General features: G+C 32.7%; 1 protein-coding gene across 1 annotated transcript in view; it reads left to right on the top strand.

The window, feature by feature from the left end:
• The window catches only part of LOC111711576 (uncharacterized), a 15,989-nt gene extending 2,429 nt beyond the window's left edge, over nt 1-13,560 (top strand). The window contains exons 3-23 of the mRNA XM_023485963.1: nt 1,080-1,310; nt 3,336-3,384; nt 3,726-3,800; nt 3,853-3,930; nt 4,040-4,295; nt 4,606-4,654; nt 4,714-4,956; nt 5,194-5,268; nt 5,349-5,643; nt 5,705-6,026; nt 6,800-6,853; nt 7,637-7,838; nt 8,345-8,497; nt 8,966-9,005; nt 9,100-9,498; nt 9,902-10,241; nt 10,413-10,461; nt 10,766-11,065; nt 11,348-11,386; nt 11,763-11,829; nt 12,168-13,560. Coding sequence (XP_023341731.1) covers nt 1,080-1,310; nt 3,336-3,384; nt 3,726-3,800; nt 3,853-3,930; nt 4,040-4,295; nt 4,606-4,654; nt 4,714-4,956; nt 5,194-5,268; nt 5,349-5,643; nt 5,705-6,026; nt 6,800-6,853; nt 7,637-7,838; nt 8,345-8,497; nt 8,966-9,005; nt 9,100-9,498; nt 9,902-10,241; nt 10,413-10,461; nt 10,766-11,065; nt 11,348-11,386; nt 11,763-11,829; nt 12,168-12,450 — 3,599 coding nt within the window. The 3' untranslated portion in view covers nt 12,451-13,560. The remainder of the gene's footprint in view (nt 1-1,079; nt 1,311-3,335; nt 3,385-3,725; nt 3,801-3,852; nt 3,931-4,039; nt 4,296-4,605; nt 4,655-4,713; nt 4,957-5,193; nt 5,269-5,348; nt 5,644-5,704; nt 6,027-6,799; nt 6,854-7,636; nt 7,839-8,344; nt 8,498-8,965; nt 9,006-9,099; nt 9,499-9,901; nt 10,242-10,412; nt 10,462-10,765; nt 11,066-11,347; nt 11,387-11,762; nt 11,830-12,167) is intronic.
• Nucleotides 13,561-13,864: the final 304 nt, after the last annotated feature.

Below are 13,864 nucleotides of genomic sequence, written 5' to 3'. Positions count from 1 at the left end.
AACAGTACCCCCCCCCCCATCCTTCTCCGCTATCGTTTACTAATCCGCTGTCTTATATTAACCCTACTATATCCTAACCTTTTCTTCCTACGTCTACCTCCTTCTTTTAGAAGTATATATATATATATATATATATAATCAATTACAATTTTATGAAATTGAAATCTGAGACATGAGCGGATACAAGGGGGGGGGGAGGTAGGACCTTCGCATCCCACTGAGATTTTCAGTAAAGCTTCTCAACAGTACTTAAGGGAAAGAAAAACTAGTGCAAAACAGGAAAAATATTTATCTTAATAAATAATATAATGTGTGATAAGTTAAAAACAAAGTTTTTAGTCTTTAGTCATTAATTTTTACTCTTGTGAGTCTTTTCAGTCAAAGCCTTTTTGTTCCATATTCTGGATTTTATGTTCCGAAATAAATCTAGCACCTCCACACGTAAATCCTGTATCCGTCCCTGATCTAAGATCTAACTGAAGGTTGCATTAAATATCATCTTTAAAAACTATAATTGCTAAAAGAATTAACCATGGGTTATCCCGGTGACCGAGCCTTAAAGGGACTTTCGACGTAATTTGACATGTCCTTCCGATTATAGAGTTGCATTATTTACATTAGCTTACACGAAGTACCCTGTAAACCTAGCAGAAGCAAAAATAAAAGATATATATATCCATTCGCATTTATGCAGCAGGGACAGGGTTTCACACTGGAACTCAGCCTGAACTAAGTCTTTGTCACAAATTCTGATTTTCCTATCCCCCTTTTAACCCATTGTCGTAGACCTTAGATATTTCAAACTATGAATTGTGTAATATCAAATAATAGGGTTACACTATAGGTTGAAAGGATACAGGGATTGGAAAACTCAATTCCTTTCTACTATTCAAGGTAGAAAAAACTTTTGATTAGCATATATATAACATTATGCATATACTATGATTTTCTATCAACAGAACGGCACAAAATAGCAAAATCGTGTGTAATTATTATTTATTACGAGTTATTCATTAAGTTTTTGAAACAAAGTCTATTTTAAATGATATTTCTAAAACAACAAAAAAATGTTTGAATAGTTGAAGATGAACTGAGTATGAGAGCAGACAGTGTTCTAATCCATCCAACAGGATCTATTACCTTCCTACAACCATATAATGGATATACAAATTATCCAGGATATACAGGCAAATCTCAAGCAAATGCGTCATATTTAGGCAAATATGAGACTAATGCGTCACATTCGCGTCGACATACGCAGAGTTATGAAAACAAAAAGGAGACTGAGAGACGAGGAGTAGTTTCAATAGGTATACAACAACAGAATATTCATACATTTATTCATTCATTCATCCTTCATTCTCATCCATCCTTCACACTCAAGTTTCACACACATCAATCAATAAACATCTGCCCTTCAACAGTTCTTTTTGTCTTACCGTAATTTTAAGGGTTTATTAAATATTGAATAATTAAACGTATTGTATGCGTCCAAAAAAACTTCTTACAACAAATATTACTAATGCTCATTGCTCAAATTATTCAAGAAAGCTCTAAGATTAAGTTTGACAACGAAAAGAACTAGATAGATGTCTCACGGCCCCCTAATAAACTATTTTTAGTTTTTTGCTGTTTTTAACTGTCTTGGAAATTTCATTTTATCATACCAATGAGATTTTGCACAACAACAGTAAGACCCATAGAACTGTGGAGCAAGAAGACGACAATTAAGTAATTTGTTGTTTTAAGTCAAATATTTTTACCAGTTGCAATCAAATGTCAACTTTTTAAGTGAAATGGTTCTGTTTACATTGCAAATTTGCTCTGTTTTACATTCATCAATCAATGGACTCTTTAAAACCACAACTTAAGTCTAACTGTAATGAATATCGTGTAACCCTATATCTGTAAACCTGAACTACGTTGATACCACCATTTAGCTTGATTATATTTTTAAATAACTAATTAAAACTTGTAGTTAAGTTCATTTGCTTAACCTATATCATAGAATTAAAAACAAACGTTAGTTGGAATAAAACTCTGCTTTGATTACAATGTGAGAGCATAGATAAATAAATAAACATAGATAGCTTATGTACGCAAAATCACCAAGAATTGTACAGTCCGCGAACTCATACTTCTAGGGGTCAAAGTTGTACTTCAATGATAAGCGGGGTGGTTTGGTGTTTTAATGGATTTCATAATAGAGTGTAAAATAACTCCGGGAATGGAACTATTTGAACAACAATATTTCACTCAGCAATATATCATATTGACGAGAACTGAAGAAGGACATGAGAAGGACTGAACTAACTTAAATTTCTCTACAGAACTCATGTTCACCACAAGTACTCGATGACATAAGAACAGCCAATGTTCACAACCGACCTAGTTAATCTTTATAATAGGAATATCTTTAAAACATCTCTGTACATTTATATCTTTCAAGATGAAAAATGTCATCTTATGCGCAATCTATCTTTATCTATGTGTGAGTGTAATTGTTTCTTGGTTAGCGAACAAGAAGCGTCTTGAATCACTTTCTTGAAAGATAGATATAGATTGGGCATTACATTGAGTTGTATCTTATAAGACAGATACCTGAAAATACAGACTGAGTCATATCTGGATTGGTATTGACTATGATATTTGTGATGAACCTTGAGTTCTAGATTGAGTTGTATCTTGTAAGACAGATGCCTGATAATACAGACTGAGTCGTATCCGGATTGATATTGACTATGGTATTGCTAAGTACCTTTGAGTTCTAGATCGAGTTGTATCTTGAAAGACTGATACCTGATAATACAGACTTAGTCGTATGCCGATTGATATTGACTATGGTATTACTGATGAACCTTGAGTTCTAGATCGAGTTGTATCTTGTAGGACAGATACTTAAGAATACAGACTGAGTCGTATCCGGATTGATATTTACTATGGTATTACTGAGGATCCTTGAGCTCTAGATCAAGTTGTATCTTGTAAGACAGATGCGTAAGAATACAGATAGAGTCGTATCCGGATTGATATTGACCAAGGTGTTATAGAAGAACCTGGAGTTCGAGATTGAGTTGTACCTGGAGTGGTATACTGATCAAAAAGTATTTATTGGAGTAGGGAATTTACTACATAACAGTCGTCTTCCTGTTCCATAGATTCATTGGTCTCAATGCACTTTTCTGGAAATTTGAATTAGATTTTATCTTAGTTTTCCTCAAACAATTTGTTTATAATATAACAAATCCGGAACGTGGCCATGTTATTTAATTATTAATCAATTGAGCTAATATATTAAACTATATATATCACTAACAAATACTTGCTTAATTTAGGTGAAACATTGTTACACTGCTGCAGCTTAGATATCTCTACAGAGCTTAGGTAGACAGGTTTTTTTTAAATCTTGTGGACACATTTTTAATTAATTCTTCATTCAAGGAGTAACGATTTACAACTGTACCTCTTCATATATTATTGATCGATCTTTGTTTTTGTATTGTCATCATTTCGATCTGCAGATTTTCCATAGAAAGCTACTCGCAGATTTGTTCTATATACAATCAAGGTGGGAAAATAGCTGAGATGTGATACATGTTAGATATAAAAACGAAGATATCCCCGTTATCCTTAGTCAGAAGAAAATTTGATCAATTTGGTATGCTAGGAGATGTTTATTACACTCTCAAATTGTACACTTTATTAACTCATTTTTATTGTTTTAGAACTGTTCTAAATATGATGTCTGGTGGTACAACAGATCTTATACAAGTTCTTCAAAAAGTTGAGCGCTATTGGAGGTTACATCATTATATGATTAGATTATCATTATTATCATTATTAGATGTACATAAGAAACAGTGGTATATCTGTTTCCCAAGTTGTCTCTAAGATTTACCGAACTACACTTAACACGTTCTGTGTGCCCAGGAAGATATTCTATTCATTTTTTATGAAATTTTTCTTTAAATACATTTTTAAATTACATAATCAAACATATTTTTTGAAGAAAAAAAAATTTGAATAGTTATTCTATTAGGCCATTGCATGATTCCAAACAAAACGGAAATATTTTGCTGGAAATCCGCGAAAACGGTCAAGTACCAACCCGGCCAATACCAACCCGGCCAGTACAGTACCGGCAGTCCACCTGCTCAACTTTTACCAAACCATACCTAGTCAATCAGCCTAGTAAACCAGCCCAGGTTGGTCAACCAGGCAACCACAGGCTGGTCAGTCGAACAGGGGATTCAGAACTGGATACAGTTGCCATGAAGTCATCAACAGTATACAAGGAAAATACAAATATTAACTTAGAACCAATTTTCATATATAAAACTTACTTTTAACGATTTGCATGGACTACGGATGCTTTAATGGTTAGGAAAAACTTTTTATAATGATTTTCACGTTTGTTTTCAATTGAATCTTCTGAATTAAAATACCATATAACTAATTTTGCAAAAGGGAAGATATTCAACAAGTTTTTATATTATTAGCTTAAAAAATTAAGCGTGTATAAAAATAATGTTTTCTAAAATACTGTTCAGTTCATATATATATATTAGTTGCATTCATTTTCAAGTTAATATTTCAATAAATTAGATGGAAGAGTTTGAAACAGATAGACAGAAAAGATACGGTCGTAGATTAGGTAAATAGTCTAAGAAATGGATAATAAAAATGATTAATTTCATGAAATTACTCTTCTAGAATTCCGTCCTCATCCTCAAACTGAGAAACCACGTCGTAAATTTGGAGATCTTGATCCAAACAAGAGCTATTCAACATCCGCCATTGATCAAGAGAATGCAGAGTTTTCTAAACCAATGCTCAAGAACTCAAGAGTTAAGATTGAGCCGGAGTTTGTAACAAAATCGTCGCAGCCAGCGATTGAATCTGTTTTAGGAAAACATGAAACAAACTTGTTAACTGCTCATGTTAAACTTATCACAGGTAGTTTGAAATTTTTCGATAAATTTTATTTTATTCAAAAATTTGCGTCGTTTACTAAAAACAGAAATAACATACTTACACAGACACTTGCAGTAATTGAGGCTTTGGCCATATCTCTTTGCAAGCCAAAGCCGTAGACCTTAGATATTTCAAAGTGTGATTTCTGTTAGATCAAATGATATATAGAAAAGAGTTCATTTGACAAATTTAATATTATAATACATGATTGTTTTACAGGTGCAAAGCTGAAGATTAAAATAGACGAGAATACAAGATGTGAGGAAGTTTTATCTTTGTCTTGTAAAACTCTAGGTAAAATCAAGAAACGTTTTTTTATTCATGTTTATTTAATTTTTCACTGAATATTAATGAATATGTAATATTTTATTTAGGTCTGGCCTCGACCAATGAAAGATTGTTTTGTATTTGTTTCTTGAGAAATAACGAATATTTTTATATTCCTCCGACCACGAAACTAGTTAAAACAGAAGATGAAAATGGAGAAAATGAAAATCCGCGAAAATCAAAAAGTCGACGGCGAAGCAGTTTGGCGGGCAGCTGGCGGGATGGCCGGACTTTTTATCTAAGATTTGTGGAGTTTCCGCACAATTTGGATTTTGTTCCATATTCTATTCGACATATTTTCTATTTGCAGCTTAGAAATGACTTTTTAGCAGGCTTGTACAGGTAAAAATTAATTATATTAAAATTTTTAAAAAAATGCAGATCTATAAAATTTATAATGTAGGATGAGCCTTGATGAATATTTTTCTATTGGAGCCAGTGCTCTGAAAGCAGATCTTAGATTTGCAACAACAGATTCAAGTCTAGGGTTTTGTTCTAAAGGATCTCGAACTAGCGTCGAGAACACCGACAGATTCCTTCTCGTAGATTATCTTCCGGTTCCAGTGATTAAATATACCGGAGAAAAACGCGCAAAAGACAAAATTTTAAAAATGGCGCGAAATACCGATTCCGGTAAAGACGACCTGGCCGTACTTAATAAACTTATTAACGCCCTCAGTAGAGACTGTGGACTTGCGTCTTTCTCGTATCTTGAAGCAAACCAGGAAATTAAACCATTTAGATTATTTTATTAGATATATATTTCATCTAAGTTCGCCCCTGCGTAAATTCCCATGTTAATTTCCCACCATTAAAAGTGACAAATTCCCATACTTTAGTAATTAAACATCATTAATTTAAAAATAAACATATTATCCTGATCAATGTTTGCAACTTAATTGAAAATTCGCAAGTTAAAATTTATTTTAATAATTTTTATTTTTTTTCTGAATTGACATTACTTTACACTAAAGATAACTCCGCTTTTTTTGCTTTGTACGTTAATAAAAGGACGTTCCCTTGGGAACCTTTTTTACAAAATTTCTGAATATGTAAAATAGTTTTACTTTTTAAAAATTAGGACGACATTCAAAGCGAAGATTTCATTCACTTTTACATTAATTCAAATTACATCAACTCATTTTGAATTGATGTACAAAAATATTATTCGTTTTATCTGTATCGAGAAGAGGAAAAAACTTCAAACAAGCCAATTTCTTTTTTTCTGCCCCCCCCCCCCGCCAAAAAAAAATATCTTATGAGGAATATAATAAAGATTTAATCAAGGAATTTAGTTGAGAGGAAAAACATAAACATTAATAATTTAAAATTCAGAGAATCTTAAGTTTTCCTTATAACTTTGATAAATTAATTTACTTCCTAAAACTTAACTTTTAACTTAAACTTGATAAAAGTTATATTTTATGTATTTTTTATGAAGAAGTTCGTCTCCATTTCTTTTCTTTTATTTATCCTGAATGGTTTGGTTTAATTATAGACTATTGAAGCAAGAATAGGGAATGAAGGAATATCACTGATTGAAAAACCTAAGGTTTGTATTAACCCTATTCCTGCTGGGTTGTCAATTTTACCCCCCTCTGTAGTTTTTTTTACATAACTCAAAAGACGGTTTCAGGATTTTATGTAACTGGAGTGGGGGGGGGGGGGGGTTGTAAAAAAAAATTCTTTTTAGTTTTTAGTTTAGTTTTTCTAAATTATTTTAAGTTTTGCAAAAAAATTTGCATATTTGAAATGGCATTGTCAAGGGCTTTTTAAGAATGTATATTAACATTTTTTGGACATTTCTTTTGCAAACATTTTTAATAAATAACTGGATTTTGCAACAAAATTTTTTTTTTTTTTTGGTTGCAAATTTGCAATTTTTTGCAGATTCTAAAAGTAGAGCATAAGAGCTTTCCAATGATGTATCATTTGTCATATTTTGACATCAATCATGGGATTTAGAGGGGGGAGGGGGGGGGGGGGTTACTAACACTTAAAGCAAGAACTGCAAAAAAAAGTTTTTCTTAATCCTCTTGAGTGTTTAATTTTGGTGAATAATTCAAACGTTGCCCCTTTTATAACTTAAAGGGACTGTAAATTTTCCCTCAATATATAGAGTGAAATGTCCGATTAAGAACGGTATCCTTAAAAGTTTTGTCTGTTTAAGATAGAATGAGCTATCCATGTTTCTCTATGCAAAGTGAAGATATCTTTTACATTTTTGATAAAATAAAGTTTTAAGAGTGGTCTCTGTGTATCGGTAAACCCTTCTGTGAATGGAGGTTGACTTGAATTTACAACGACAGTTTCTTCAAGGTTTGTCTGTATCTAGGACTTGTTCTGTGGAAGTCAGCTGCTCAAGCTGGTCAGCTGGGTCCAGCTCCGAGAGGTCAGATGTACAGGAGAAAATATTCAGTTCTACGATGCAGGGTCAGAAACCAAGGTCAAACTAGGGTTTGGATCAAGGTCAAGGTCAATAGCAGGGTTACTAGAAAGATGGAGTAAACTACACTCATTGTCTTCCGATATACCAGGTATACTAATCAATAAACCAGGTTAAGAGCTTTGTTAGTTTGGGTTGTTAATCCCTTTTATCTAATTAAGATATTTTTTGGTTCAAGGGGATAATTTGTTTCTTTCTGAATATTTTAGAAGGTCAATGACGGGATGCAAAATATGAGACTGTTCTTAACGGATCAAGCACTTAATCGCATCAGATTAAAAGTTTCCACTGTGAATATTAAACGAAAGCTTTTTAGATTAGCGCTTTTATAAATAAAAATTTCGACCTTCTAACCAGTTATTTTCACGATGTTAATGCACAGTTTGTCTCTCTCATTTCTCTTTCTTCTAAAATAATTGATAACAATTTTGTAAAATTAAAGTATTGGTCTTTTTTATCAAAAAACAACGAAATTTTTAAATGCATATATTAATTAAAAATCTTTAAATATATATCTTAAAGTTACAATTCAAATTTAGCTGATTTTATAACTAAAACTTATCTATAAATACATCTGATATTTATAAATATATATAGATCGTGGAAGACGATTTAGAGAGTTGTACCAGAAGCTTCGAAACCATGTGGTTGAACCTGCACTCGGTGGAGGAGGACGGGGAGGAGGAGGAGGAGGGAGGGCAAGCTCATCAGATAGGAAAAAAAGACGATCTCTTCCCTCATTTAGTTCAGGCATTAATATTAACTTTAATAAAAAGGGTTTTCACAAAGAAAATTTAAAAGTTTTGAAAAATCAGAAATATTCAGGGAATTTGTCCAATGGAAAACAGATCTATGGGAACCAAATTGATGTTATAACCCAAGCATTTCATAGATTTAAAGATATATTAACAATACTACATTAATTTTGGAAATACTTTTACTTTTATAAAGGATTTGTATCTAATAGAATAAAATATTTATCTATATAATAATTATTTTTAAAAGAATTGAGTTTTTTCCATTGCTCAAACTCGAATTTTCTATTAATATGTTTATGTTTTCAACATGATGATGGTGTAAACCTTTGGTATTTTATACTTTGACTAGTAGACATAGCAGAATTTGCATAAGGTTTACACCCCATGACATAGGTTGCAAAGATATGGGGATTTGAAAATCAGAGTTTGTGGCAAAAACTCAGTTTCTTTGTAATTTCAGTTGGTGAATTAAAACATGGTTATCTGGAAGCAAAAACCAGGTAATTATTAAATATAATTAGTATTCAGTTATTTTAATTAATTTTATATTGTAATGAAACATCTTCTTGTGTATTTCTATTTGTGTACTTCTAGATGTTCCATACGAAGATTAAAACACTATGGATCCATGGCTAACAATTTACTAGTGGGAAACCAGTCTAATTCTAAATTAATCACGGATCCTGGGAATCAGTCTAATGACCTTCTTGGTCACGGAAATCCGTCTAGTGACCTTCTTGGTCTCGGGAATCAGTCTAGTGACCTTCTTGGTCCCGGGAATCAGTCTAGTGACATTCTTGGTCTCGGGAATCATTCTACTGAGAACCTACCAGGCTACAAAACCCAGTCCTCTAGGTCCTCTAATTCTTCCCTTCCGTCCTCGGAGGACGGTGCTGATCAGAAAAAGCTGAAACTTGACGAGGTTAGAATGTGCAATCCCGAAACTAAAAAGCCTGTCGGACATAATGGAAAAGTCCCAGAAAAGGGATACAGGTAAATATTTAGATTTAAAGAATTTCTATTTCTTTTTCAGTTCATAAATATGTTGCAAACTCACAATTTCCTCTCCTTATATCTTTTCAACCTGATGGTTTAAACTTTTTATATTTCACAATTTGACTACTAGATCTAGCAGAATTAATAGTTTGAAATATCGATGGTCCACAACGTTCCGTTGCAAAGTTAGGTTTTGATGTAAGTTTTCATATCTTATCAAGGAGGTATAAATATAAAGATTGGGTTTAATTATTGTAAAAAAAAATTAGTTTATAGAACAACAATCTTGTCTTGTTTACAATCTTGGTGTTTTTATAAATATTTCTTGAGCTGTATACACACCTAGCCCTATCTTCATAGTTTTAATCTTTATTGTATTCACAAACAAATTTGTGTTTAGGTATAGAGTATACCTGGAGAATGATGATTATGAGGATAATGACTCTAGTATGGAGAACTCCAGGGTTCTCAAGAACTCAAGCCTGGAGCACTCCAAAGTGCTCAAGAACTCAAGCCTGGAGAACTCCACCGTTCTCAAGAATTTAACCTTGGAGAACTCGAGACTCTTCCACCTTGACGAACCTGAACTGGGACAAGGACAACCTGGCAAACCTCTACCTGTATCTCGGAAAGGATCTATTACGTTTGGCAATACAAAGTTAAACTCTGAAAATCCTTTTCCAAAAAACGGAGTAAAACAAAACCTGAAACAAAAATCTGAAGACCAGATTAAACCCAAGGAAATTGCTTTATTCAGAAATAGAATTGATTTAAAGATAAAGTTTTGACTTTAACTAAAACTTTTGAGACAGTTTTTAAAGCTTTCTAAAGTAAGTTTGGAAGTGATCCTCATTGATGAAATTGATGAAGATTTTTGAAAATTCGATTTTTTCTAAATAAAGTAAATTCAGGAGAGAAAACGATCCCACACTGTTAGAATGGGAACCAGAGCTTTGAAAGGTAAAAAAGAGTTTATAAGTTTTTTTTTATGAATTTTCATTTTTCTATAGTGTATGATGTGGAAATAATTTTTTATAAATACAGATGTTTTGTGATTTAAAATAAAAGATATGATAAAACCATTTCTAATTCAACCAACAAATTGGTAAACTAAATTTGTAAAACGGCAAAAAGAAGTAAATTTGGCAAAAATTAGTTATAGTTTTAAAAAAAGTAAATAGTTGCCTATATATAAACTTTTTTTTTAAAATTTTATGACTTGATTATTTGACGTTTGATATTCTGGTATTTATGTATTGTTTAGGATCTAGTATGGAGAACCTTCTACGCCAAGGATCTGAGAGAATAGAGAAAACTAAATCTAGTTTCATCCAGTTTAATCCATTCTCATCCAAACTATTCCATTCATGCGAGAACATTACGGAATCCTTCATCCATGATCTTAAACCCTTTCCGGGCACTAAACTTATAACCAGGAGGTCAGCTTCCGGTCTTGCGAAGGAGACTTCCGGTCTCGTGAAAGGAGCTTCCGGTTCGTTGTTGGATACAAAATCAGCCTCGAAGACGGTTTCAGAACACTCTCTCAGTAATATACAAATACTAGGTAAAATCGTAAAGGCAGCTAAAAGCGGGATAAAGCTCCTTACCTATGAAAGAGAGGGGGTTAGAAAATAGAGGGGTTCCTCCTCACCTTGAAAAAAAGAAGCGGTGGGAAGTTTTTGTTTGTTTTGAGCTTGAAATTATTATTAGAAATCCTACTTCAATTTCCGTTTTATACAAGATAGAACAAATATTTCCGATGACTTCCTTTATAAACTGTTCACTCAGGAATTAATAACTTCAAGTTTACCCGTTTAGCATTTAATTATTTTATATTTTCTTTTAGGAGAAACTCTGGATTCAAGTCTTTCAGTCTCATTGTTAGGTAATTATCTTATTCTTATACAAACTATACTTTTAAAGGCCGGAATACATACAGTGAGAACCAGGAAACTGTTTAATAGGAAGACGACATTCCAGCAAAAATAAAGTGCATTTCATGGTGTTACAATGCAAAAAGTTTGGCCAGTAACTTATCTAATCACTTAAGTCATAGCTTCAGATTTAAGTCGTCTTCCTATTCCAGACTTTTATGGTTATCACTGTATAACTTGTCTCGAATATGAAAAAAGTTCTAATTTCATTAAAAATAATTTTTTATTAATATATTAATTATCATTATTATTATTTATTATAAAACCTTGTCATAAAAATTGTAAATAAGTCTTTTATTTAAAAATTTAAAATTAAATTGTATATAGAGAGGTTTGAGAATATGGATACTGCAGAATGGGAACCGACAAGAACACTGACAAGACTTGTTCTCAGGTATTTCTAATTTGTGTCATTTTTTATATTTTTGATGCTTTTTTTGTAAATAACTTTAATTCAATATTCAATTAAGAAGAGTATTTCAATATGGGTAAAATAATTCAAGGGTTTTAGGACAAAAAAAAGCAATTTTACTTGGTTTTAAATCGCAATATTCCTTCGCTGTGCAAAACTACCAGGAATTATTTAGATTCTTGAAAATGTAATAATGCAAAGTTTATTTAGTTTAAAAATTTCACAACTTATAATTTATAGCGTATAAAGGTCGTCATTGTCTGTGATTATTGATGAAAATCGACCAAACTGAAATAATTCTTTTAATTATTTTACTTTAGGAGGAATAAGATGACAGGAAGGTTAGGAGTTCGAATCACGCAGACTCCGGGCGGTATATATGTCGAGAGTATAGAACCAGGACAGATGACAGTGGTAGAGGTTAGAGAGCAGTCAGACACTGATAGCGGCGTATCTTCAATCCCCCAGGGACAACTCAAGCCAGGAGATAAGATTCTAGAAGTTGATGGAACAGGGATAGAAGGATTAGGATACAAGGAGGTTCTAGATTGTATCCAGAGGTCAGGGGATACTGTGCAGTTCCTTGTATCCCAGCTAGTGTAGCAGTATCCTGACTAGCATATTTGTATCCCAGCTAGTGTAGCAGTATCCTAAACCAGCATATTTTTATCCCAGCTAGTGTAGCAGTATCCTGACTAGCATATTTGTATCCTAGCTAGTGTAGCAACATCCTAAACCAGCATATTTGTATCCCAGCTACTGTAGCAGTATCCTGACTAGCATATTTGTATCCTAGCTAGTATAGAAGTTTCCTAAACCAGCATATTTGTATCCCAGCTAGTGTGGAAGTATCCTGACTAGCATATTTGATCCCAGCTAGTGTAGAAGTATCCCGACTAGCATATTTGTATCCCAGCTAGTGTAGAAGTATCCTGACTAGGATATTTGTATCCCAGCTAGTGTAGAAGTTTCCTAAACCATTATATTTGTATCCCAGCTAGTGTAGCAGTATCCTGACTAGCATATTTGTACCCTAGCTAGTGTAGAAGTATCCTGACTAGCATATTTGTACCCTAGCTAGTATAGAAGTATCCTGACTAGCATATTTGTACCCTAGCTAGTGTAGAAGTATCCTGACTAGCATATTTGTACCCTAGCTAGTATAGAAGTATCCTGACTAGCATATTTGTACCCTAGCTAGTATAGAAGTTTCCTAAACTAGCATATTTGTATCCCAGCTAGTGTAGAAGTTTCCTAAACCAGCATATTTGTACCCCAGCTAGTGTAGCAGTATCCTGACTAGCATATTTGTACCCTAGCTAGTGTAGAAGTTTCCTAAACCAGCATATTTGTATCCCAGCTAGCCAAAGCTAACCAAGTTTATCCATTAGTCAAAGTTGCATCCCAGCTAGAAAAGTTAAATCTGTATATCAACCCAGGCCAAAGCTATAATTCTGCAAGTATAAGCGTCCAAAAAAGTTATTTTCGTGTAATCAACAAAAAGGTTCCCTATTTAATCATCCTATATAAAAACGAAGCTATGCATCTCCCAACCAAGGCCTGGTAGAAATCCTAATGTTAAATTTTCTTTCTATAAATGGCTGTGCGTTACTTACTAAACTAAATTGTAAATAGATTCAACATTTGTATATAATACCTACACTCTACAGTATGTTAATTATTTAGTTATGAAATAATAAATATTAAAAAATATTAAATTGTATTTTTATTTTGTATTTTGTATTTTGTCTTAACAACTTATCTAAACAGTGTAAGAGAGGAATTGATCACCGAAAAGAACACATAATGATTTATTATGATAAACGGAAAACCCATTTTCTCTTCTCCATTTGGCGAAAAAAATAGTCGCAATTGTTTTCTCAATCGGCATTTAACGATGAATATCAAAAAAAATTCAGCATCAATTCCGATTTAGCCATAGGTCTCTGTCAAAATTATACATTTTAATAAGTGTATAAATAATAAAGGATAAGTTTGATTTGACGGGTTCATTTTG

The sequence above is a fragment of the Eurytemora carolleeae genome, unplaced genomic scaffold (genome assembly GCF_000591075.1).
Source record: "Eurytemora carolleeae unplaced genomic scaffold, Eaff_2.0 scaffold1144, whole genome shotgun sequence".
NCBI classification, from domain to species: domain Eukaryota; kingdom Metazoa; phylum Arthropoda; class Copepoda; order Calanoida; family Temoridae; genus Eurytemora; species Eurytemora carolleeae.
The sequence above is the reverse complement of the archived record's forward strand: the minus strand, read 5'-3'. Positions and strand labels throughout refer to the sequence as shown.